Here is a 27589-nt window from a genome sequence, read left to right on the forward strand (position 1 = left end):
CACACTGGACTGTGATGATTCAATGGTGTAATGTCACATGGATGCCGTAACCGCTGAAGTCCTTCACTATATAGATCTGGGCCATATGTATCAAGCATCTCAGGAGTACGAATCCCCCCTGGATCAGTGCAGTAGGTCATAATGAATATGATTATGTGGACAGGGGGTGCCTCACTCCTACTCGGAAACAATTGTGAATCCGGCCCCTGGTTCCTCTCAAGGTTTCTTCCTTCCCCATGGCGTGTTCTGTGTGTTTCTTTACCTTTGTCACACACACACACACACACACACACACACACACACACACACACACACACACACACACACACACACACACACACACACACACACACACACACACACACACACACACAGAGACGTTGAAATAAAAACAGTATAAATAGCATAAGAGAAATGACATGACTCACAAAAATAAACCGTCAACCTTTTTTTTCCTTCGTTTGCATTTATTAATTTATCTCTAATGTGTGTGTTGTTGTTTTTTAAAAATCTGTCCACAAACTCATATTAGTCACTACTATGTTAGGTTAGGTCAGTTTTTCCCTCACTGCAATGGCAGTCATCTACACGAGAGCCCAAACCCAGCACTCCCTTCCACCTCTCCAACAGACAGTGGCTTTGTTCCAAATGGCACCCGGTTCCCTATATAGTGCACTACTTTTGACAAGGGCCCTATGACCTATGTCAGTCACACACACTGCAACAGTACTCTAACATCTGCACTTCAAAATGCATGTGAAACTAGGAAATGAAGGGTCAACAATATAGTTAGGCCCCCGGTTAAAAGATTTCTAGCATATTTCAGAGAGCTTCCTTGCCAGAAGCAATTTAGGAAATATTTCAGATTAACCATTGACTGTCTGGGACATTCACATTTTCACATATTATGACATATTCTGTGGGTAATTTAAGATCATGATGTAGTTTACGTTCACTGGATCGAACATGTTTGTCAGTTGGAGGGCAGTTCATTTAACTGATTGGCGGGTCACTTGTACTATCCTTGGCAAGTCACTTGTCCTATCTGCCAATGGGAGGGAGGAGTGGGCGGGACTAGAGCGTGGGTTTGCGCTCTCTTATTAAAAACACATCTCTAGTGCTATCTGTACAACATTCAACAAGACATTTTTTTTTATTTTTTCCCCCCTTCTTCTTCTTCTTCTCCTTAATAATGCCAAAACAATAATAATATTTTGAAAAAGAAGAAGAATAGCGTTACTCCATCTCATCGGGCATCGAATGAACAAACGTACGAACATCACACAAATTGAAAATACAAATCTAAGAATAAAAGGCCTCAATACCAGATAGTACACATCATCACCTTCTAATGGTGCCAGGTTACGGAAGAGAGAGAGAGAGAGAGAGAGAGAGAGAAAGAGAGAGAGAGAGAGAGAGGTTATGGAAGAAAGGAAGAAGAGAGAGAGGTTAGGGAAGTTGTGAAAGAAGAAAAGAGAGATGTACACATACATTAAAAGGATAAAGAGAATGACAATATAATATCTTGATAATACCATTGAATTATATTATCTTCATTTAACGTGTTTAGTGTCCCCATGGACAGGTTTTGGCACCTAATTCTAAAGATTTATCCATTAAACTGGGGCTTTGGTTTGCCAAGGGTTAGCTGAAATCAACCTTGTTTCCTACACTGGGGCTACTAGCGATGCTAGCAATATTACCTCCAAGTGATATTATGTCTGTTGGTAAGAAATTGTTAAAATAAGACAACAACCCACTTGGCCCCTGCGAAGTTGGAGTGGCAGACAAGGAAAGGATAAAATAAGTCAAAAAGAATGAGGTGAATAAATAGGTGATATACTAGGGGAAAGAGAGATGTGGGCTAAGTGCTTTTGGTGAGCTTACAAAATACCAACTCCAGGAAGTGCTTGACACAGAAGGCACGGTGGCATTGACACTACAGGTTATTGTCCCAAAGGGCACCCTATTCCCTAAGTAGTGCACTACTTTTGACCAGGGCCCATAGCACTACGTTTGACCAGGGCACATAGCACTACTTTTGACCAGGGCCTATATGGGAATGGTCCTGGTCAAAAGTAGTGAACCATATAGGGAATAGGGTGTCATTACGGGTGCAACCTAAGTCTTTAAGAAAACACCACTTAGGGAACTGCTAAACTCATATAAGGTGCACTAATAAGGATAGAAGTAAAAACACATTATGCACGTAAACCAAAAGTAAGGCTGTGGTTCCAATCCCAAACTCTCGCCTACAACCAATGGGGTTAGGTTCCAATCCCAAGCTCTCGCTGTCAACCAATGGGGTTAGGAGGGCAAGAAGGCAAGACTTATCCAATCAAATAATTTAGTGACGTTTACAATCGTAAGTAGTTTATTTAATTGTTTTTATGATCAAATATTTGCTTGTTCACTGTGTGCAAAACATGCTGTGTGTAGTATGATGCGCTAAACCAATACCGTGGCTATATTACAAATTGAATAATCAAATATGTTTTGATATGTTGTGATGTCAACTTGAGTGTCATCCAAGCACTTAATAATACAATGATAATGTTTTGATTTGATTATAGATTGATTGATTGATTGATTGATTGGGCGAGAGGATTGAAACTGCAGCTTCACCCTCCAACAGAAAGTGACACCTTACATTTCCGTTAAAAAAAAAGTTTGTTCTATCGATAGTCAAAATAAAAACAACTACTTTGGGAAATTATAAACCTTGCACAGTGCTCTTTATAGACATGACATTCCGACTAGTCTTTTCCTCACAACAACAAGCCTTATAGTTTTTTTATCAATACCTACACTATATGCATAACCTTCTCTGTAAGCTTCTCTTCTTGAAATGAAAATAAACATAGAAAGTTATTTTTTCATTTTTTCTTATCTTCTTGTCTTTACAAAAGCTACACATATTCTACTGGGATGTATCTATGGATTTGTTAATGTTTATAATGCTTACTCTTTTTTCCCGTTCTTCTTCACTTAAAAAAAAGAAAGACAGAAATCTAGTCATCTAAAAGACGGCATACCCCAAGACTACAACAGTTTGCTTTCTTGAGTCCTCCGCTCTGTGAGGGAACTCACCCTTTTCTCTCATCCATTTTTCCTTCACCTTGTTTTTCTGTTATTTTCCTCATAAAAGGAATGGAAGGAAAGAGTGCGACACGGTCGTGGAGTCTTGGTCACCTGACCAGACGTGCCAGCTGATTGTGTTCAGGATGCACTGTCCGTCTGTCTGTCCTGTGTCTCCCAAACAGACTTTTGCTTTGTTTCTGTTTGTTTAATGGTCCGTCGGCCACCACGACAATGTAGGAATAACCGTTAGCCCACGTCTGACTCTGAACACGCTGGTATTTCTGCTGTAAATGCTGACCTCTGACCTTTAACCTCCCTTTTCACTTATTGACCTTTCACCTTGACCTCTTTTCATTCATTATGAATATTTCTTAATGGTTCATCTTCATCAACTAAGTGCTTTATAATTTTTTCCACAGAATCCACATAGAGATGCTACCGGTCTCTTGTGAAAAGAGAAAGATCCACACCAGCTGTTTGTTTACCGCGACAGATTTCTATTCACAATAGCCTAGAACCAATTTTTCTTTACATATATACTTTAGCTTTATACTGTATTCTCAGATATCATTGTCCTATAAGAGCCCAGAAACAGAGGGCTATCCTGTAGAAGTCCCTTGACGACATTCCAAACATAGACAGGCACTAAACTGAGGGGAAAACAGGAAATGACTAACTGTTCCTGTGGTGACCTCGGAACAGCAATCCGACCAATGAGAGGCAGTGATATCAGGGTCAGGGGTTATCTTATCCCTAATCATTGTCATCTTCATCTGGTAAAAAGTTGCTCCTGTCGTATTATTTGTTGCAGACAGCTGGATAGCTTAGTTTGAGTTTACGGCTTGAACGGTTGTGGTTGAACCACGGTTATCGAATCAGTGCTCTTGAACAGACCGTAATATGAACTTGAAATGTCAAAGTGACAAGAAGTGGTAACTTATCTAAACGGCAGTTGGGATGAAGTTCGGCTTCTTTTGACACTTGTTCTGCTAAAGTATAACTAATCAACAATGTTACTCATAGAAGTAGTATTATTCTCAAAACATGAAGTATAAGGTCTGATAAAATCATTTTTGTGTTCTCTGGAATGGTAGAATGTTACAGTTTATTTGTTCTCACATAGTAATATTAAGACTTAACAGCAGCCATAGGACAATCTCGAGCAAATCATCACAATTAGCCCTCTTGATAGGAGACGGAATGGAAAACAGGAAACTCTGGAATATAGAACTCAAGGCCTCAAAAGTCCTGAAGAGAAACGATTCACTCTGCACTGTCTGTATGTACAAGGGGGGTTGTGGTTGGTTGAGAAAATCAAGAGGACTGCACTGAACTCCCGGGATGTAAATATTAAAAGACGAGAGAAAAATGTATGATTTTTAAATGGGCTTCCTTAGGATCGATGATGTTTACACAACACTCTCAATGGAGGTGCATCTCAGTCCGTGGTCCTTAGTTATACTTGTCAGCGGACTTACCATGACAAGGACCCTGAACTGCTGTATGTAAGAGAACGAGGAAGTGATATAATGACCCCCAACATTTGACTCCTAAACTTCTGCCCTGTCTAGTTGAACTCCCTCTTCCCATCTCTCTGCAGGATGATGTTGTTGCCGTTTAGTCTCCCATCACTGCTTCCTCCTCTCGTGCAAGACGGTCAGAGCCGAGGGCAGGTGACATGGAGAGAGACATCCTCATCCCATGCTCTATAGGGGAATCCCCTGGACTACTGCTCTCCCTTTCCAAATCCTCCTCTTCTCCTTCCTCCTCTTCTTCCTCCTCTTCCCCATCCTCCTCCACCTTGCCTTCCTGCCCCAGGCCAGCGAGGCCACTCCTTGTGTTCCTGGGTGTGGTGGAGGCCTGGTTAGAAGCCTGCAGGGGGTGGTGGAGGTTGTAGCTGCCCTCTAGGTCCACTTCCTCTGGGGTGAGGCCGTTCTCCATCCCTCTCTCCCTCTCCACCCTGGATGAGGCCCATTCCTCGAGGGGGGCCCTATCTTCACTCTCGCTCAGGTACCTAGGATAGGATAGGGACTTCAGTCTACTTGCAATGACTGTAATATGTTGTTTTTCCCCCCTACTAAACGTAGTTGAATGCACTAACTATAAGTAGCTCTGGGAAAGAACCTCTGCTAAATTACGAATATGTAAATATAAAATGTAAACAAGCATCTCTTACCTCCACAGGGCTAGGGGGTCTGGGTCTGCCCGGGGTTGGGGTGGCCTCTGGGGCCCGTGTTCCCCCAGGGAGCTGGGGTTGTGGGCCCCCCTCTTACGCCTGGACTTGCTGGTGTGGTTGACCTGGAGGTGCATGGCCATCAGCTCGGCTGAGCAGGTACGGAAGGGACAGAACAGGCACTGGTTAAGGGTGACCCCTGCTCCTCCTCCTCCTCCACCACCACTTCCCGGTACTCCATCCTCCTCCAGACCTCCGAGCCCAGGGGAGGGGCGGCGGGAGAGATCCAGGGGCTGGGACAACAAGCCTCCCTCCTGGGTGCCCCGAGCTGATCCCCCTCCCATCCGCTCCCTCCCATTAGCTGGCACCATGCGGCTGGTGGTGAGTGGTTTGCGGCGGGACACTTTGGGCGCCTTTGGCGGGGGCGGGGTGGGGGTAGGGGACTCCCCCGTCCACCCTCCCTCCATCCCCCCCTGGTACAGCGCCCCCATCACCCCGGATAGGTACCGGTACTGGCTCTCCAGATCTGCCTCCCTCAGTCCTCCCATGGCCTTCCCATGGTCCCTGTCTTGCTGCTCGGGAAGGCCCAGGATCCAAGGCTGGTGCTGGTTGTGTCTGGAGGAAGCGGTCTCTGCCGGGGTTCTGGCGGCTGAGCCATGGGTGAAGCTCTGGGGCCGGCGCTGTTTGGCCATCCCCTCCCTTCCCTCCCCCCGTGGTGCTCCTCCACCACCTCCCAGAGAGGCGGAAGTGAGGCCGGGGGAGGAGGCGGTGGATGAAGAGGCCCCCATGGCGTTCCTCTGTTCTCTGTGGTGCCTCTGGAGGTGGTACTTTAGAGAGCCTGACTGGGTTCCCGCGTAGTCACAGTGGGGACATTTATACGGTCTCTCCCCTGAAAGAGGTACATAAACTAGTTGTGGTTATCACGGGCATATTATAATGGAGGAATGTCAGTAGATGTTACACTATACTATACTATGCTATGCTATGCTATGCTATGCTATACATGGAGAGAAACATTTGTATTATTTTAATTCTGCACAAAAAACAAACAATTTAGACAGGACCACCGGACTAAATATGGACCAGCCCATCTGGCATTTGCCTGAACTGCCCTAGTCTGTTTCTGACCACAGAGAAAAAAAAAACAATTATATGGACCTTGATTCCTGGATTTCTGCTATGGAATAAAAGAGGGGGAACTATAGGGTTGAAGTATTATATGAGCTTGTAGTACCACATTACAAACCACAGATGGCAGTATCCCATCACAATCTAAAACCCTGATTGGCTTTGATAAGGAGGACATTAGATTAAAAACCCCATCAGCCTCAGAGGTGTTGAAAGTGATTATTGCTAGTAGCAATCTACTTAAGTATAATGATTCACCTAATTAATTACAACAGACAGTGGAGATGGTCATATTTAGGACTCAGAAACACTTGAGAACACATGAATTTAATGGCACATGTAAATGTAGTCAGTGTGCATGTAGTTAAGGTTTAGTGTTCTAGAGTAGATTGTATTGTTAGTGATTATTTGCTGAATTCCAAATGGACCTCTAGCCCCTACTTCCTAGCCACTCTGAGATCTCATTGGACAGGTAGAAGCAATATGGCGACATTTCCACACAGCCGATCAGAAGGTGAGATGAAGCCACACTACATGACCAAAAGTATGTGGACACCTGCTCGTCGAACATCTCATTCCAGAATTATGGGCATTAATATGGAGTTTGTCCACCCTTTGCTGCTATAAAAGCCTCCACTCTTCTGGGAAGGCTTTCCACTAGATGTTGGAATATTGCTGCGGGGACTTGCTTCCATTCAGCCACAAGGGCATAAGTGAGGTTGGGCACTGACGTTGGGCGATTAGTGCTGGCTCGAAGTCGGTGTTCCAATTCATCCCAAAGGTGTTTGATGAGGATGAGGTCAGGGCTCTGTGGAGGCCAGTCAAGTTCTTCCACACCAATCTCGACAAAACATTTCTGTATGGACCTTGCTTTGTGCACGGGGGCATTGTCATGCTAAAACAGGAAAGGGCCTTCCCCAAACTGTGGCAAAAAAGTTGGAAACACAAAATAATCTAGAATGTCATGGTATGCTGTAGCGTTAAGATTTCCCCTCACTGGAACTAAGAGGTCTAGCCCAAACCTTGAAAAACACCTCAAGACCATTATTCCTCCTCCACCAAACGTTACAGTCGGCACTATGGTTTTGGGCAGGTAGCGTTCTCCTGGCATCTGCCAAACCCAGATTAGTCCATCGTACCGCCTGATGGTGAAGCGTGATTCATCACTCCAGAGAACGTGTTTCCACTGCTCCAAAGTCCAATGGCGGCAAGCTTTACACCACTCCAGCCAACATGGTGTATGGTGATCTCAGGCTTGTGTGCGGCTGCTCGGCCATGGAAACCCATTTCATGAAGCTCCCGACGAACAGTTCTTGTGCTGACGTTGCTTCCAGGAGGCAGTTTGGAACACGGTAGTGAGTGTTGCAACCGAGGACAGACGATTTTTATGTGGTCTGTTCTGTGATCTTGCCTACCACGCGGCTGAGCCGTTATTGCTCCCAGATGTTTCCACTTCACAATAACAGCACTTACAGTTGACCGGGCAGCTCTAGCAGGGCAGAAATTTGACGAACTGACTTGTTGGAAGGTGGCATCCTATCCTAAGTCACTGAGCTCTTCAGTAAGACCATTCTACTGCCAATGTTTGTCTATGGAGATTGCATGGCTGTGAGCTCGATTTTATACACCTGTCTGCAACGGGTGTGGCTGAAATAGCCGAATCCACTAATTTAAAGGATATACTTTTGTAGATCCGCATACTTTTGTTTATATACTGTATTACTATGCACTTATACTGTATCTTAGCCACTCATCTCAGATCTACAGGAGTGCACTGGCCCTAGGTTGTATAGACACAGCATAAGTGTCCTAAGCCCTAGGGTGTAGGATTTAGGGGCTAGGGGTCGATTTTGGATCCAGCCATTGTTAGGTGTGTTGGGGGTTGGGGGCTAGTGGCAGGCTCACCTGTGTGAACTCTCAGATGCACTTTAAGGTGATGGGACGAGCGGAAAGCTTTACCGCAATAGGGGCAGTCTTTCACCCCTGTGCCTCGCACACGCTCCCTAGAAGTCACGGACGAACCTGAAGATGACCCAGATAGACCGTTCTCTCCTGGAGAGAGAGGAAGGGGGAGAGAGAGAGAGAGAGAGAGACAGAGAGAGAGAGAGAGAGAGAGAGAGAGAGAGAGAGAGAGAGAGAGAGAGAGAGAGAGGGAACAAGGGAGGGTGAGAGGGTGAGAGAAAGGGGGGAGGGAGTAGAGACAGAGGGGGGAGGGAGAGAGAGGGGGAAAGAGAAAGAGGGGGGAGAGCAAGAAGGGGAAGACGGGAGGGAGAGAATAAGAAAGTGGTATTGATAGTTAATTGCATTGCTAGACGCTACTCTCACACTCTGCTACTCTCCCACTCTTTCTACAAGCTTTTTATTTGTGCCCTTATTCTCTCTAATGAAAACAAATGGGAGACATGTTGGGGACGTTTTGGAGGTGAAGCCATGTCACTGTACCTTGGAACTGTGACATCACTGAGTGGAACCCTCCACCGGCTGCTGACTGATGTTGAGGTCCACTTTGAAGTTTGGACTCCTGTCTTCCCTCGCTACTACCTCCTCTCCCACCTCCTCCTCGTCCCCCCCCACTCCGGCTCGCCCCTCCATCCTCCTCTCCTCCTCCGGCGTGGCGCGGGGGGTGACCGTGGTTCTTATGGGGCCGCTGGATGTGGACGCGGGCGTGCGCCACCACCTGCTGCAGGCTCCGGAACAGCTTCCCACAGTCGGGGCACTCCCATGGGGCTCCGGAGGACGGAGGCTCCTCTCGGGGATCCAGACCTCCAAGGTAGGCCCTGACCTGCTCAGCCTCTCCCACCACGGAGCTCCTGGATGGGGCTCGGTGCAGTTGCTGGGTCCTCTGCGTCTGCCTCTGAGCCTGCTGGGCTTGCTGGGCCTGTTGAGCTGCTACTAGGCTACGAGCTACCAGCTGCCACATGGCTATCTGGTCCCCTCCATCTGCCGCTGTCTCTCCTCCTCCTCCCCCTCCTCCTCCGCTCCCATTCCCCATCTCCGCCACCTGAGCCACGGCCTGCAGCCGCTCCATGCAGCTGGCGCCGCCACCACCATCGCTGGGCAACCCCAGGTAGCCCAAGATGGCCGATTTACTAGAGACTCCGGCGCCGTCCCGCTCAGCCCTTGCTCGTCCCCCTCTCCCCCCTCCACCACGAGCCAGCAAGAGGCTGGAGTAGAGAGCGTTGAGGCCCTGGCTGGTGACCGAGCCTTTGAGGCCTCTTTGTTCAGCCCCGGCCATAGGAGCCAGCAGCCCCCCCAGCCCCCCCAGCCCTGCCTTCAGGCCCAGCTTGTTGAGGTGCACCTGTAATAGAGGTCATAAAGTCACTTGTATAATAAATGCACAATGTCTTCAATCGTTTGACACCTGCAATTTTAGCATAGACTAGGGTTGAAAAGGGTTGGAAACGTTCCGGTAAATTTACGGAATTTTTTCAGAAATTTTCCATGGGAAGTTAAGCCCGGGAATTTGGGGAATTTTGTTTAAATTCATCAAAAAAGTTAGCTTATAACAGTGAACCTTTTTTGTGGGATACACACAAGGCAATTCTAGGTCTTGTGGCATACTTTGGTTAAACTATCCCCAATTCAATGGAATCGCAACCCTCTGTATGCACAGTGCATTCTTCCATCACATGTACAGCTGATTCTCAAGATCTTGCACACTAATGAGATGCTATTGAGCCCACACTACTACACTGTCTGAGACAAGGACTACATGCTTTCTGGTAAGTTTTGATTACAATAGTGGGTGGGGTGAATATATTTTATATGACATACATATTTTTTTGTTAACTAGTAAATAGTAGCCTACAGCAAAGTATGTTTAAATCATTTCTAACTTGTTAACAATTTCTGCTAGTTAGTTTTTACTACCATGTGGGTTTTCGCTTGCTTGAGCCTGCTAGTGTTAATTCATCTGTTTGCATACATGTTTAATTTGAAAATATTTATCTTACAAAGGAGTTATTTAATCTAACTGCTTAACTATTTATCTGACCATGGAATTGTATTTTTTATTATAATTTATTTTTATTTTTTACAATTGTTTTTCTAATCTTTACAGGAAAATGCCACGGGCACTATCTGATGTGTGGAGACATTTCCCTGCAGCTAATGTAGAAGGAAAATCTGTGTACATTTGAAAATACTGTGACAAATCATATGTGAAGAATGCAACAAAGATGCAGAATCATCTGGCCAAGTGCATAAAGTTCCCTCAGCGCTCACAACAAGCAACCTCTGACAAAAGTCCCTCTACTTCTATTCGAGGTGAAAATGATGAATCAGACACCTTATCGATAGCAACAGCTCATGGTCCTGCTGAAATCAGAAGTTGTTTTGACTCAATGGAGGAACGTAGTCAGAGAAATGCTGATGAATGTCTTGCTCGAGCTGTGTATGCAACTCATTCACCTCTGATGCTCACAGGCTATGTGTATTGGAAGAGATTTCTGAATGTTCTTCGCCCAGCATACACCCCTCCAACCAGACATGCTTCACCTACTCATTTGCTGGATGCTGAGTTCAACAGCGTTCAAGTGAAGGTCAAGCAAATCATAGAGAAAGCAGACAAAATTGCAATCATCTCTGATGGGTGGTCGAATGTTCGTGGGGCAAGGAATAATTAACAACATCATCTCCACCCCTCAACCAGTATTCTACAAGACCACAGACACAAGAGACAACAGACACACCGGTCTCTACATTGCAGATGAGCTGAAGGCAGTCATCAATGACCTTGGACCACAGAAGGTATTTGCTGGTGACAGACAATGCTGCGAACATGAAGGATGCTTGGTCTAAAGTGGAGGAGTCTTACCCTCACATCACACCTATTGGCTGTGCTGCTCATGCATTGAATCTGCTCCTCAAGGACATCATGGCACTGAAAACAATGGATACACTCTATAAGAGAGCCAATGAAATGGTTAGGTATGCGAAGGGTCATCAAGTTATAGCAGCAATCTACCTCACCAAGCAAAGTGAGAAGAATAAGAGCACCACATTGAAGCTGCCCAGCAACACCCGTTGGGTTGGTGTTGTCATCATGTTTGACAGTCTCCTGGAGGGGAAGGAGTCTCTCCAACAAATGGCCATATCACAGTCTGCCGGTATGAACAGCCCCATCAAGAGGATCCTCCTGGATTATGTATTTTGGGAGAGTGGTAAGCAGCCTGAAACTCCTGAAACCTATAGCAGTAGCCATTGCACGGATTGAGGGAGACAATGCCATCCTGTCTGATGTTCAGACTGCTTGCAGATATAAGAGAAGAAATCCGTACTGCCCTGCCCACTTCACTGTTGCTCCAAGCAGAGGAAACTGCAGTTCTGAAATGCATCAAAAAGTATGAAGACTTCTGCCTGAAGCCCATACACACGGCAGCGTACATGTTGGACCCCAAGTATGCTGGCAAGAGCATCCTGTCTGGTGCAGAGATCAACAAGGCCTATGGTGTCATCACTACCGTGTCTCGCTCCCTTGGCCTGGATGAGGGCAAGGTTCTTGGCAGTCTGGCGAAGTACACTTCCAAGCAAGGGCTTTGGGATGGAGATGCAATATGGCAGTCGTGCCAACATAGTTCATCAGCCACCTGGTGGAAGGGACTTTGTGGATCTGAGGCTATTTCCCCTGTTGCCTCCATCATCCTCCAAATCCCACCAACATCAGCCGCCTCAGAGCACAACTGGTCCTTGTTTGGGAACACACCAAAGCACGCAACAGGCTGACCAATACAAGGGTTGAAAGATTGGTGGCCATCCGGGCAAATTTGAGGCTTTTTGAGCCTGACAATGAGCCATCCTCAACCATGTTGGAAAGTGACAGTGAAGATGAGGCCTCGGAGTCTTATGTTCGAGAGGTGGACATTGAGGAGGTCCAGGGAGAAGACATGGAAGCCTGAGAGGAAGACAGCCAAAGCTTTAGTTTCTAGACTGTCATTTTACAGATGTATGTCGAAAACGTTTTTGTGAGATGCGAATGGTCATTGGGGATCATTCAATATTCCCTTTCTTTTGTTGTTCAGTGAAATCATCCCATGTGAAGAGTCAACTCATTTAATTAAAGTTCAATTCATAACTTTTTTCTTTTTTTTTCTATTGGAAGGATTCAATCATTTGCAATTATGTCTACTTATGATAAGGTAAAAGGTTTATGTTTCCGTCTCAATATGATATGGTAAATATATCCAATGCAAAAAAACATCTACATTTAAATGGTATTAATATTAATTTGCATGTATTCCCGTTAATTCCCATATATTCCCGTTAATTCCCACGGAAAGTTTCCACCTCTGAATATTCCCCAAAATGAGCAACCCTAACATAGACCCTAGCATAGACACACATACATACCAGTGGAGGCTGCTGAGGGGAGGACGGCTCATAATGATGTCCGGAACGGAGAAAATGGAATGGCATCAAGCACCTGGAAACCATGTGTTTGATGTATTTGATACCATTCCACTGATTCCCCTCTAGTCATTACCTTGAGCCCATTCTCCCCAATGAAGGTGCCACCAACCTCCTGTGACACACACTAGGTTACCTACCTTCATGTGGTTCTTGAGGAACCAAGGCTCCTTGAAGCCACGGCCGCACACCTGACATTTGTGGTCCAGAGAATCCTTGTGCTTCCTCATGTGGCCCTTCAGGAACCAGGACTGGGTGAAGCGCTGGCCGCACGTCTCACAGCGGAAGGCCGGCAGAGGCGGAGCCCCTGGGGCCAGGGTGGGGGTGGGAACGAGAGTGTCTGGGATGGGGGTGGGGATGATGGTAGTGGTGGTGGTTACGATGGGGGGGTGTCTGGGGGTGTAGGGGGGCAGGGCGGGGAGTTCCACCGGGGGGGAGAGGGACAGGGAAGGGTGGCTGTCGTGGAGGTGTGCGGCCAGGCGTTCTTCCTGGCTGGCAGAGAAGGAGCACAGGGTGCACTTGTACGGGTTGTGGAGGATGCGGACGTGACGAGACAGCTCCGAGGCTGTGCGGAATTTGCCCTTGCAGGCGTGGCAGCGGAATGCGGGTGCTGCCGCTGTGGCCAGGGCGGCTTCTTCTAAGATGGCAGGACCCGTGCCACCCAGGCCGCAGGAAGAGGAGTAGGGGGAGGTGAGGGAGAGGGGCACCTCCTCGGTCAGCGAAGGGCTCAGCGGTGTGCTCTCATCCATTAGGAACGGCTGGAGGGTCTGGTGATCCATCTGCAGAGCCTCCTCTAGAGCATCCCCATCCCCATCCTCCCCTCTCAGTCCCTGGGTTAGAGATACAGACAGCAGGGGACTCTGGCGGTGGCTGTGGTGGTTCTGCCCCACGTCGTTGTGGTTCTGGTGGGCTTTGAGATGCGCCGTGGACCCCGTCCCAATGATGCTCCCGGTCGTGGTACCGGTGTTGCGGTACAGAGCTGAGGCGCGGCGGTCCCGGTCCAGACTGTGAGCGCGGGCGTGGAGCGACAAGATACTCTGGAAGCGGAATCTCTTCCCACAAACCAGACAGGGGAACTTGAGTCCGGCCGCTCCCCTAGAAACACCCTTCCTCCCGGGCAGAGACCCTAACAGACTCCCCCCGTCCTTATGGAAGAGCTGGAGGTCTAGCTCATCACTACAGGTGGCACCCTGCTGCCCGGAGGACAGTGCCAGCTCCAGGGCCCCAAACCCGGTGAGAGGGGCCGATGATGTCGGAGTGACCGGAGGAGAGCTCTCCGGAGAGGGGCTACACACCTCCGGAAGACCCCCCGGGAAAAGAGCCACGGCCGGGGTGGGTGACGAAGGGGCTGACAGCTCCTCTTCATCCTCCTCCTCTTCCTCATCGTGGTGGTTGAGGGGGAAGGAGGAAAGGGGGAAGTAGGGGGTGGTCGACAGGGGTTCTGGTGTGTGGGACAGGGCTGAGGGGCTGTGTGAAAGGGAGAGGTGGGAGGTAGAGTTAGGAGAGGCCTGGGGACTGTGGTCCAGCGATGGTAGTGTAGGGGGTGACTGGGGCAGCTCACACGAAAGAGCCAACACACATTCAGGAGGAGAATCCATTCTCTGTGTGTGAGAGAGAGAAAAATAGAGAGAGAGTTAAAGGGAGAGAGATAAAGAGAGAGATAAAGAGAGAGATAACGAGAGAGAGATAAAGAGAGCGATAAAAAGAGAGAGATAAAGAGAGAGATAACGAGAGATAAGGGAATGGATATACTACAAGAGGAAGACACTTCGGACAATTGAGATGAACCCGTTTATGGTCGGAATATATCCGTATTTCAATGGAAATGTAGTAGTATGAAGGAGTAGTGCAGGGACTCAACAGTGTTCTGTGTACTGAGGTCAGAACAGGTCAGTAGGCTATTTGAGGATAAACGTATGATGATGCAGTACTGACCAGTACTGTGTGTATGACTATGCCATGCTTGACTATGTGTACCGTTAGTATAGGGACCCACCAGTCGTGCGTTTACTGCTATGCCATGCTTCAGTTTCTTGGCAGACGGGGGACACACTGCTTTGATGGCCACCTCCTTTAGTCCTCTGGGGAACACACACATTCAATATGTTCAAACATATGTTTAAAAAAAGATTTTAAACCAAACATATTGCAACTCATCCTGCTGCTTATCCCATTACACCAAAAAGAACATAATGTCCATCCTGCCTGCCTGTCTGCCTGTCTGTCTGTCTGTCTGTCTGTCTGTCTGTCTGTCTGTCTGTCTGTCTGTCTGTCTGTCTGTCTGTCTGTCTGTCTGTCTGTCTGTCTGTCTGTCTGTCTGTCTGTCTGTCTGTCTGTCCTCTTGCCTGCCTGCAGGTGTGTGTGCTTAAATGTGTAACAGGTGGTCACCTGTTTGATGTGCAAGATACATCCTGTACTTAACCATATGTTTGATGTCTGTGTATATGATATGTGTGTCTGTGTGTTTGTGTGTGTGTGCGCATGCGTGTGTGTTGGTACGTGCATGTGTGTCCGTGTGTGTGTGTGTGTGAGCTAAGGGCACCACAGGACATGGACTGTCCCAAACAGGATGGGCGCGAGATGTTTTGACTTCCCCACACACCCTTCCTGTGAACACATACAGCAGCAGCTTCATCAGGAATGGACACACACACACGCACATCTGAGCCTAAAGAAACACAACCAACCACACACACACACACACACACAGAACACATACAACCACACAAACAACATACCTACTGCATTTGAACTTACTCATGTAATACAAGAACAGACACTAAACATATTTCATGTTTTCCACCCACAACTGTAGCGATAGAGCCGAGAAAAAACATTGCAAACACACGATCATCATCATTATGGCCAAACACTAGTAGGCTACATCTGTGTGTTCATATAGACAGTATGTCTGTGCGTGTGTGTGTGTGTGTCAGCGCGCCAGAATCACAAAGACACTCTCATGTATCCAGTTGACATTTTAGCTCCGCCATGACTAGCAGGGATATCACGCAATATCAATCATGTATCCCCTCTCTCGCTCTCTTCCTTCTCCTCCCTCTCTTCCCTCTCTCCTTCTTAATCCACCGTTATTGTTCCTTCTTCCCCCGTCTCTCTTTCTTTCTCGCGCTCCCTCCCTCCCCGATTCCATACTCCTCCCATCCCCCTCTCTTTCTCTCTCATTCTCTCTCTCTCTCCCTCTTTCCTCTATTATTCACTCATTTTCTTTCATTCTCTCGCTCCCTTTCTTTCTCTCCTGCGGTGGAGCCAGTTGGCACAGTGCCAGGGAATGCTGATATCAGCTGGTAGATTGGGGCCTGCCAACATGGCGAGGGGAGAAAGGAGAAAAAGAAGAGACAGACAGTGAAAGAGAGAGAAATGGGGGAACAGAGAGAGAGGTGGGAGGCAGAAGAGAGAGAGACAGCGAATGAAACCTAACCGAATTAAAAGATCCGATGGTGATTTGATGGTGATGTGATTTGCATTTTCTAATATGAAAAAAGGCTGATTGCGAACTGGGGTTTTGTTGTAGGTAGGTATTCATGGTGGTAGCGGGGCGGTGGACAGTGTGTGTGTGTGGTGTGTGTGTGTTAGTATCGTCTGATGTGATGGCATTATCATATTAATATCAGCGTCACCACTGCATTGTTCTGCCGTGACAGCGGCCACCGTGCCCAACCAGCCTTGTCATACCAATAAAGCTTCTCCAAATGTGGATAGATGGAGAGAGGAGATAAGGTGCTAGACAAAGGGGAAGGCGGGGAGAGAGGGAGAGAGAGAGAGAGAGAGAGAGAGAGAGAGAGAGAGAGAGAGAGAGAGAGAGAGAGAGAGAGAGAGAGAGAGAGAGAGAGAGAGAGAGAGAAAGCGAGAGGGGTACATGGTGTGATCAACCAACACAAACAAGTAGTAGTTTTCAACACAGCTACAATTCATTTGATTCAGATGACGAATGTGTGCTTGATCAGATTCCCCCAATGGAACTGTAATAAAGCATGCACTAAATGACGCCTACGGCTGATTTAAACAAGACTTCTGAGCGCTTAAAATGACTCTTATGTTTTCCATACCATCGCACACATACAAGTTCTTTTAGCTGTACATATTGACAGGTGTTTGGGCCATATACTCGATGTGTAAGTTTGTATAGATCATGTCATGTGTTCATATCACTACGAATGTGTACAGTGTGTGCCGTACAGAGTATGTGTATTTGTACGACTTCAGATCTCAGTGTACAAAGAATGTACAAACATAACTATATTTGTGGTTTTGAGCGGGACACAGTTCAAGCAAGTCAGTACACGGTGGTTATGGTTCTTCATACAGATGTAGGATCTTAATTTGAGCCAGATTGCTACAGCAAGTAAAATTTAAAAAAAAAAAAAATTATTTCACCTTTATTTAACCAGGTAGGTTCTCATTTGCAACTGCGACCTGGCCAAGATAAAGCATAGCAATTCGACACATACAACAACACAGAGTTACACATGGAATAAACAAAACATTCAGTCAATAATACAGTAGAAAAATAAGTCTATATACAATGTGAGCAAATGAGGTGAGATAATGGAGGTAAAGGCAAAAAAAAGGCCATAGTGGCGAAGTAAATACAACACAGCAAGTAAAACACTGGAATGGTAGATTTGCAGTGGAAGAATGTGCAAAGTAGAAATGGAAATAATGGGGTGCAAAGGAGCAAAATAAAGAAATAAATACAGTAGGGGAAGAGGTAGTTGTTTGGGCTATATTATAGATGGGCTATGTACAGGTGCAGTAATCTGTGAGCTGCTCTGACAGCTGGTGCTTAAAGCTAGTGAGGGAGATAAGTGTTTCCAGCTTCAGATATTTTTGCAGTTCGTTCCAGTCATTGGCAGCAGAGAACTGGAAGGAAAGATGACCAAAGGAGGAATTGGCTTTGGGGGTGACCAGTGAGATATACCTGCTGGAGCGCATGCTGCGAGTGGGTGCTGCTATGGTGACCAGTGAGCTGAGATAAGGCGGGGCTTTACCTAGCAGAGACTTGTAGATAACCTGTAGCCAGTGGGTTTGGCGACGAGTATGAAGCGAGGGCCAACCAACGAGAGCGTACAGGTCGCAATGGTGGGTAGTGTATGGGGCTTTGGTGACAAAACGGATGGCGCTGTGATGGACTGCATCCAGTTTGTTGAGTAGAGTGTTGGAGGCTATTTTATAGATGACATCACCGAAGTCAAGGATCGGTAGGATGGTCAGTTTTACGAGGTTATGTTTGGCAGCATGAGTGAAGGATGCTTTGTTGCGATATAGGAAGTAGATTCTAGATTTAATTTTGGATTGGAGATGCTTAATGTGAGTCTGGAAGGAGAGTTTACAGTCTAACCAGACACCTAGGTATTTGTAGTTGTCCACGTATTCTAAGTCCGAGCCGTCCAGAGTAGTGATGCTGGACGGGCGAGCAGGTGCGGGCAGTGATCGGTTGAATAGCATGCATTTAGTTTTACTTGCGTTTAAGAGCAGTTGGAGGCCACGGAAGGAGAGCTGTATGGCATTGAAGCTCGTCTGGAGGTTAGTTAACACAGTCTCCAAAGAGGGGCCAGAAGTATACAGAATGGTGTCGTCTGCGTAGAGGTGTATCAGAAAATCACCAGCAGCAAGAGCAACATCATTGATGTATACAGAGGAGAGAGTCGGCCCGAGGATTGAACTCTGTGGCACCCCCATAGAGACTGCCAGAATTAATATGGGGATTATAATTAATGGACATTTTTTGTAGGGGTTTATACATTTTAAAGTCTGACATTTTAAAGTAGAAATAACAAACTTTAGAATACTTTTTTACCTTGACTATACTACAAGTTTGCATTTCATGCTGTGCAGGAAAACACTTAGGAACAAAAAGAGTGATCAAATTAAGATGTTAGGGTGTGGATCCTAATGTATCAAAGATATTGTGTAAAGGTTCATAATAATGTTAACTGAAGGCAGCTGCTGAGAATCAGGATATCTATGGACAGATGTGTGATGGGGGTCATAGGAGCATTTTCCTCTAATTGTTATGGCCCTTAGGTACTCGTTACAGTAGAGTAGTTGACAATGTGTGCTGTATTGCATACATTGCCGTTATGATTCTTCATACATACAGTTGAAGTCGGAAGTTTACATACACTTAGGTTGGAGTCATTAAAACTCATTTTTCAACCACTCCACAAATTTCTTGTCAACAAACTATAGTTTTGACAAATCTACTAATTGACCTCATTTGAGTCAATTGGAGGTGTACTTGTGTACTTATATTTCAAGGCCTATCTTCAAACTCAGTGCCTCTTTGCTTGACATCATGGGAAAATCAAAAGAAATCAGCCAAGACCTCAGAAAAAAAAGTTGTAGACCTCCACAAGTCTGGTTCATCCTTGGGAGCAATTTCCAAACACCTGAAGGTACCACGTTCATCTGTACAAACAATAGTACGCAAGTATAAACACCATGGGAAGACACAGCCATCATACCACTCAGGAAGGAGACGCGTTCTGTCTCCTAAAGATGAAAGTACTTTGGTGCGAAAAGTGCAAATCAATCCCAGAACAAGAGCAAAGGACCTTGTGAAGATGCTGGAGGAAACAGGTACAAAAGTATCTATATCCACAGTAAAACGAGGCCTATATCGACATAACCTGAAATGCCACTCAGCAAGGAAGAAGCCACTGCTCCAAAACCGCCATTAAAAAAGCCAGACTACGGTTTGCAACTGCACATAGGGACAAAGATCATACTTTTTAGAGAAATGTCCTCTGGTCTGATGAAACAAAAATAGAACTGTTTGGCCATAATGACCATCGTTATGTTTGGAGGAAAAAGGGGGAGGCTTGCAAGCCGAAGAACACCATCCCAACAGTGAAGCACGGGGATGGCAGCATCATGTTGTGCATTGCTGCAGGAGGGACTGGTGCACTTTACAAAATAGATGGCATCATGAGGAACGAAAATTATGTGGATATATTGAAGCAACATCTCAAGACATCAGTAAGGAAGTTAAAGCTTGGTCACAAATGGGTCTTCCAAATGGACAATGACCCCAAGCATACAACCAAAGTTGTGGCAAAATGGCTTAAGGACAACAAAGTCAAGGTATTGGAGTGGCCGTCACAAAGCCCTGACCTCAATCCTATAGAAAATGTGTGGGCAGAACTGAAAAAGCATGTGCGAGCAAGGAGGCCTACAAAGCTGACTCAGTTACACCAGCTCTGTCAGAAGGAATGGGCCAAAATTCACCCAACTTATTGTGGGAAACTTGTGGAAGGCTACCCGAAACGTTTGACCCAAGTTAAACAATTTAAAGGCAATGCTACCAAATACTAATTGAGTGTATGTACATTTCTGACCCACTGGGAATGTAATGAAATAAATAAAAGCTGAAATAAATAATTTGCTCTACTCTTATTCTGACATTTCACATTCTTAATAAAATAAAGTGGTGATCCTAACTGACCTAAGACAGGGAATTTTTACTAGGATTCAATATCAGGAATTGTGAAAAACTGAGTTTAAATGTACCTGGCTAAGGTGTATGTAAACTTCCAACTTCAACTGTATGTAGGATCTGGGGGTGTTTCCTTAAGTGTGTGAGTTTGTGTACCTGTTTTTGTAAGTGTGTGCGTGTCTACAGTTTATGTGTCTTGTTATTAGTGTGTGTGTACTGCAACTACTGTATGCGTGTGAAGGCCAGTGTGTTCAAATGTGTGTGTGTGTGATAGAGCCTATGTGTGTTTATGTGGGTGTTCGTGCGTTTGTGTGTCTGATGGCTTATGTGTGTGTTTAAGTGTGTGTATGTGTGAGTGAGGGCCTGTGTGAGGGAAAGTGTGTGTGTTTTTGTTTCTCTGTGTGGTACAGTAACTCAGGACCTGCTGTGGTTTTTATCACCGTGGTCACGCGGCAAAACTTCCCCACAGACAGGATTCATTTCCGGTCTTTCACCTTTCCCTGAACCCCGTCTCTCTTTCCCTCTTATTTTCCTCCCTCACTCCCCTCACTTTATCTGGCTTGCACTTTTTCATTACCGCTCTTTTTTTGTTCTTTAGCTTCTCTGAATGGAGGGTGGATTGTCTGACTTCTCTCACTCGCTGTGTCCTGATTCTTGACCTTTGGCCTCACTTCACCGCTTTCTTTCCTCCTCCTCCCCTCTCTCTGTTTTTCCTTCAACTGGCAATGTTTAGTTGGGCACACCGTTGCTAAACGTTATGCAATAGAAGAAAACGTTTCTGTCTACTGGACACGACCCCGTTCTTGCCTCCTCTCCTCTTTATAGTTATCATCCAGATGAAGAGAAGTATGTGACGGGGCATAAGACTATGCAGAATTAATATGTAGGCTATGAACGTGAACTGGAAGTGTAATGCATTAACCCGATTTTTATGCGACAGTGCAGTAAAGAGGTCAGATCTTCTTAGCAGACGCATTCCATGGATGAGTCCCTCAATCAAACTTCGAATATGTAGATCCCAACTCTATCAAGACATAACACTTTATAAAACTAGAGCAATTAGGCCAATCTAAACTCCAATGTGTCCTCATTACAACTTCTATGTGTAACAAGTGTTACACCTTCTGTAACAAGTGTTACACCTTCTGTAACATTCGTGTGAGTGCCTTTTAGCTACAGCAACTGGTAGTTTGAGCCCTACTGGTCTAGACCAGACAGATTCCATAACATCATGGATATTGATGTTGGCTGGGAGACTGAGTGGTCAAGCAGCAAGCTGGCCCCTAGCTTACAGCCCCTAGCTAACAGTAAGTTATGATCCTTATAACGGTCAACATACACTGACTCAGTTTTACCTCATTTCTATCAGCATTTTAAATGTGCAACCAGAGGGGGAAAAAATTGTAGACCACCTTTACTGCACACACAGAGATGTGTACAAAGCTCTCCCTCGCCCTCCATTTGACAAATCTGACCATAATTCTATCTTCCTGATTCCTGCTTACAAGCAAAAATTAGAGCAGGAAGCACCAGTGACTCAGTCTATAAAAAAGTGGTCAGATGAAGCAGATGCTAAACAACAGGACTGTTTCGCTAGCACAGACTGGAATATGTTCCGGGATTCTTCTGAAGGCATTGAGGGGTGCACCACATCAGTGACTGGCTTCATCAATAAGTGCATCGAGGACGTCGCCCCCCACAGTGACTGTACGTACATACCCCAACCAGAAGCCATGGAATACAGGCAACATTCGCACTGAGCTAAAGGGTAGAGCTGCCGCTCTCTGCGGGACTCTAACCCGGAAGCTTATTAGAAATCCCGCTATGCTCTCCGACTAACCTTCAAACAGGCAAAGCGTCAATACAGGACTAAGATCGAATCGTACTTCATTCGGCTCCGACGCGCCTCGGATGTGGCAGGACCTGTAAACTATTACAGACTACAAAGGGAAACACAGCCGAGAGCTACCCAGTGACACAAGCCTACCAGACGTTCTGAATAACTTCTATGCTCGCTTTGAGGCAAGTAACACTGCAACATGCATGAGAGCATCAGCTGTTCCGGACGACTGTGTGATTACACTCTCTGCAGCCGATGTGAGTAAGACCTTTAAACAGGTCAACATTTACAAGGCCGCAGGAGGACCAGACGGATTACCAGGACGTGTACTCCGAGCATGCGCTGACCAGCTGGCAAGTGTCTTCACTGACATTTTTAACCTCTCCCTGTCTGAGTCTGTAATACCAACATGTGTCAAGCAGACCACCATAGTCCCTGTGCCCAAGAACACTAAGGTTACCTGCCTAAATGACTACCAACCTGGAGCACTCACGTCTGTAGCCATGAAATGCTTTGAAAGGCTGGTCATGGCTCAAATCAACACATTATCCCAGAAACACTAGACCCACTCCAATTTGCTCCACAGATGATGCCATCTCTATTGCACTCCACACTGCCCTTTCACACCTGGACAAAAGGAACACCTATGTGTGAATGCTATTCATTGAATACAGCTCAGCGTTCAACACCATAGTGCCCTCAAAGCTCATCACTAAGCTAAGGACCCTGGGACTAAACACCTCCCTCTGCAATTGGATCCTGGACTTCCTGACGGGCCGCCCCCAGGTGGTAAGGGTAGGTAACAACACATCCGCCACACTGATCCTCAACACGGGGGCACCTCAGGGGTGCGTGCTCAGTCCCCTCCTGTACTCCCTGTTCACTCATGACTGCATGGCCAGGCACGACTCCAACACCATCGTTACGTTTGCTGATGACACAACAGTGGTAGGCCTGATCACCGACACGATGGGAGGAGGTCAGAGACCTGACCGTGTGGTGCAAGGACAACAACCTCCCTCAAGGTGATCAAGACAAATGAGGTGATTGTGGACTACAGGAAAAGAAGGACCGAGCATGCCCCCATTCTCATCAACGGGGCTGTAGTGGAGCAGGTTGAGAGATTCAAGTTCCTTGACGTCCACGTCACCAACAAACTAACATGGTCCAAGCACACCAAGACAGTCGTGAAGAGGGCACGACAAAACCTATTTCCCCTCAAGAGACTGAAAAGATTTGGCATGGGTCCTCAGATCCTCAAAAGGTTTTACAGCAGCACCACTGAGAGCATCCTGATGGATTGCATCACCGCCTGGTATGGCCTCCGACCGCAAGGCACTACAGAGGGTAGTGCGTACGGCCCAGTACATCACCGGGGCCAAGCTTCCTGCCATCCAAGACCTCTATACCAGGCGGTGTCAGAGGAAGGTCCTAAAAATGGTCAAAGACTCCAACCACCCTAGTCATAGAGTGTTCTCTCTGCTACCGCACGGCAAGCGGTACCAGAGCGCCAAGTCTAGGTCTAAGAGGCTTCTAAATAGCTTCTACCCCCAAGCCATAAGACTCTTGAACAGCTAATCAAATGGTTACACAGACTTCTACCCCCCCCCCCCCCCCCCCGGAACGCTGCTGCTACTCTCTGTTAGTATCTATGCGTAGTCACTGTAATAACTCTACCTACATGTACATATTACCTCAATTACCTCGACATCGGTGCCCCCGCACATTGACTCTGTGCCGGTTCCCCTTGTATATATCCCCGCTATTGTTATTTACTGCTGCTCTTTAATCATTTGTTGTTCTTATCTCTTACTTTTCTTATTTTCTTAAAACTGCATTGTTGGTTAAGGGCTTGTAAGTAAGCATTTCACTGTAAGGTGAAACGCTAAACCTGCTGTATTCGGCCCATGTGACAAATTAAATGTAATTTGACTTATAGAGTGCGTCCCAAATGGTACCCTAATCCCTATTTAACGCACTACTTAAAGTGGTGCTCCATATAGGGGAAAGGGTGCCATTTGGGACGCATCCATAGTATACTTAAGCAATAAGGCACGAGAGGGTGTGGTATATGGCCAATATACCATGGTTAAGGGCTGTTCTTAAGCACGAAGCAACACGGAGTGCCTGGATACGCCCCTTAGCTGTGGTGTATTGGCCATATACCACAAACCCCCAAGGTGCCTTATTGCTATTATAAACTGGTTACCAACATAATTAGAGCAGTAAAAACAAATGTTTGTCATACCCGTGGTATACGGTCTGATATATCATGGCTGTCAGCCAATCAGCATTCAGGGCTCAAACCACCCAGTTTATAATTAGGCTCATCACACTAACTCTAAAGTTATGTGATACAGCCTTTGCTTTCACCTATCTAATCTTGTTGGATCAGAGGTTACCGGTCTGATTACCTTAATTACAGTGTAATGACAATGTAAGTACACATTGTTATATACGACTATCTGTAATATGTTAATTCAACCATTAAAGGTCTAACTCTAAGAGGAGTACTTGCCATAGTAAGGTTTCTTTGTATGCTACTACAGCTTTGAATGTTTTGAGAGCTGAACATGTGAATGGGATATGCTACTCTAAACTTGCTGAAGGGCTAGGAGTGATTGCTTGTACATGTCTACTAGTACGGGTTTATGCTACGCTACCCTCACTGAGGAGGCCGAGCAGGTGTCTGTCTATCTATCTATCTATCTATCTATCTATCTATCTATCTATCTATCTATCTATCTATCCCACAGAGCCTTAATGACCCAATTAAATCAATCAGTGGCTTGATTGGAATGCTCCTTGAGTGTGTGTGAAAGAGAGAGAGCGAGAGAACACCTGGATGTTGCATCCCTCAAGTGTTGTTCTGAGGAGGTAGGGTACAAGACAGTAAGAGACAGGAAACATAAATGATCATAAAAATCATGAATTCTTACCACTGAATCCAAGCCCAATGCTCTATCTTGATTTTTAACAGCATCTAAAGATGACACACTCTGTCCCTCAAATGATGGCACTTATTTAAAAGTGTTCAAATATGAAATAATAAGATACCTTTTAGGGAGCTAGAGTTTATCTAGTTAAAGTTGGACTGTTTGCTTCAGGTGGGAAATCACAAACTAGGCTGCAAGCTGAAAATGTCAAAAAAAGAAAAGGAAGGCTGTACACTTATCACATTACATTGGTTTCCTGTGGACACATCTAAAGTGTTGAATCAAACTATGGTATGTAGTAGGCCTATGAAAACGGGACATTTAAACATGTCTAAAACATGTTCTGTCGCTGTAGGGTTTGAAACACAGCGACGGGAGTCTCGCTCTTCTCCGGTCACCACAGATGACACGTCTGCTTGTTATCTGGAGAGGAATTTCCTGCTCTCCCTTATGATGTGCGTCAATAACGTGCAACCATTTTCAGTCGCTCTTTCCCCTGCCTTCTCTCTCGCGGCCATCTCAATTAAACAGCCACATTAATGAAATAAATAACTATCAACAAACAATGCGCGGACGCCTAGTCTACATAACGTCCAAAAAACGAGATTAGATTAGTAATTTTCGCAGCTGCTCTTTAGCTGTTAAAATATGATTAAATCCCCTAAATGAACATAGTAACACGATTGTTTAATCTCAAAGCCGTTGACGAGTCACAGTCGTTGCCTACTCTCTGTGTGTCATGTATATCGCTCCCCCATGCTCCATCCATTTTGTTCCTAAATTTTCTATAACAAAAGACTGAAAGGGAGGGGAAAAGACATGAGTGTTGCGGGGAGAAATCGGAGGACAAGAAAAGTGCCATCATGGATTTCATCTTGAATTTCGCTGCCAATCACCCCCTCCATCCCCCTAAAACTAAATCAAACATTATCACATTTTATCCAGCACACGTAGGCTACAGAAAACAACCCTGTAACTTATATTAACCGCCGGGAAACAACTTGTATTTTCAGAATGAGATGTTGCACGCAACACACTTGCTACTTTCTTGCGAAATCACTGTAGCCCAAAGGAGAGAGGTAGCCTATGGCTACAGTGAAGCATGCACTCGTAAGAGGTGACGCTAGGACAAGTTTACCGGTTGTAATAGTAGCCTTGTAAAAGTCGTAGTAAATATAGTAGTAGCATTGTGGGAGGACTATGGTTTTAAAAACCGTTGGATAGGCCTACAGCTGGATAGGTGTAGCCTGGACGAATAGATTAGGCTACCTATTTAGGCTACATCTGGTTAAATTGGTAATCTTAAAAATAATGTGCCGTACGTAATGCGTCTTCAACAAAATAATTATCCTGGTTTATCGTCTCTACCTACAATGTTCTTTCGTTGCAGCTTTGTAAATCACACTCGAACATGTAGTTAACCAAAAAATAAAACGGAAATCAAAGAACATGCTTATTGATCAAATATGCAACTTATTTTTGTCAAAGCTACGATATATGTTTTAATGTTGTGAATTAAACTCGATGTGTAGGCCCATGCATGGATGAATGCAATTGGCATATCTTCTACAGTAGCCAATGATTGTATTACTTAGGCAATAGCAATACATTTAATACAGAACTTAATCAAAGTTGTGTTAGTTTATAGGTTAGCCTACTTGTGCGTTCACTTTAGTTGACTTTTAGTGCACTTCAAATAGCATAACGTAATTCAATTTTTACGGTGTAGGCTTGTTATCCGACAATTCAAGTAGTACATTTTAGGCCCCAAGGTATAACTGAAACTAATCCATCATGATATAGAATCCGTTCTCACTTTTGTCATGTCACCGTATAGGGCTAACGCATGCAGTCGGTCGGCCACGCGCGCACATACAACACCGGCTTCATACATGACACACAGTAAAGTGCCGAAGAGTGCATGGGAACATACATGCAGCACACACACACGCCACACTCTATAGTGCAACCCGCCAATCACTCTCAACAATCCACTCACAATACAAACACATTTCGTTGGACGGTGTATACCATGTGTATCCCGTAGCCTACATACGACTAATAAAACTTGATACATAAAAACTGCAATGTGTAATAAAAAAAAAGCGAGATAAAATGGAGGTACAATGCGCTTCAATCACTGCAACTATAGGGTGATTACACGGATTTGCAAAAAAAAAGTCGTCGTCAGATATTTGTTGTTCATGGAGACAACAACAAACGCGATAAATACAACAATTTTGGAAAGGTTTTACTACAGTGCTACACAACCGCAGTTCCATACCACCCTATATAAAAGTGCACATGTAAACGTATGGATCGTATATATTGTAAATTAACTAGATATTTATGATGAAAGTAAGACTCTATGTACTTACGGGAGAGGCGGCGGGCGGATTAATGACAGGACACGTCATGATTACGTTTCACTTGAATTAAATACATTACGAGTTGGGGAAAAAATGGAAATCAGGGGTTGTTGTATACAAGCATACGCCGTTTTCCCCCTCCCTTAGCTCACCCTGTTCTCCTCCTCCCTTTCGCTCTCTCTCACACATTTTTTCAAACAT

At 45.6% G+C, this 27589-nt stretch overlaps 1 protein-coding gene across 4 annotated transcripts; it reads right to left on the minus strand.

Moving 5' to 3' along the window:
* Positions 1-446: 446 nt before the first annotated feature.
* Positions 447-27589, minus strand: LOC139534345 (zinc finger protein 219-like). 4 transcript variants are annotated; one of them, XM_071333422.1, is made up of 7 exons: positions 27398-27586; positions 14784-14868; positions 12928-14388; positions 8825-9680; positions 8288-8434; positions 5258-6143; positions 447-5095 (listed from the first exon to the last, which is right to left on the minus strand). In XM_071333422.1, the coding sequence occupies exons 3-7, from the start codon at positions 14383-14385 to the stop codon at positions 4699-4701; spliced, it is 3744 nt and encodes a 1247-aa protein (XP_071189523.1). In that variant the 5' UTR covers positions 14386-14388; positions 14784-14868; positions 27398-27586; the 3' UTR covers positions 447-4698. The 4 variants fall into 4 exon arrangements, with proteins under 4 accessions (XP_071189523.1, XP_071189524.1, XP_071189522.1 ...); XM_071333423.1 differs by lacking the exon at positions 14784-14868 and having other exon boundaries at positions 8342-8434; positions 27398-27589; XM_071333421.1 differs by lacking the exon at positions 14784-14868 and having other exon boundaries at positions 27398-27588.

Source organism: Salvelinus alpinus, chromosome 11, assembly GCF_045679555.1.
Source record: "Salvelinus alpinus chromosome 11, SLU_Salpinus.1, whole genome shotgun sequence".
Lineage (NCBI taxonomy): Eukaryota > Metazoa > Chordata > Actinopteri > Salmoniformes > Salmonidae > Salvelinus > Salvelinus alpinus.

Excerpts from the sequence above, each read along its gene's own strand:
- LOC139534345 (XM_071333421.1), bottom strand. The coding sequence starts at position 27,436 with ATGACGTGTCCTGTCATTAATCCGCCCGCCGCCTCTCCC. Across the intron at positions 9,681-12,927 it reads TCCTCAAGAACCACATGAAG|GTGCACCTCAACAAGCTGGG; the intron begins GTAGGTAACCTA and ends CCTCTATTACAG. Across the intron at positions 8,435-8,824 it reads AGTGATGTCACAGTTCCAAG|GAGAGAACGGTCTATCTGGG; the intron begins GTACAGTGACAT and ends CTCTCTCTCCAG.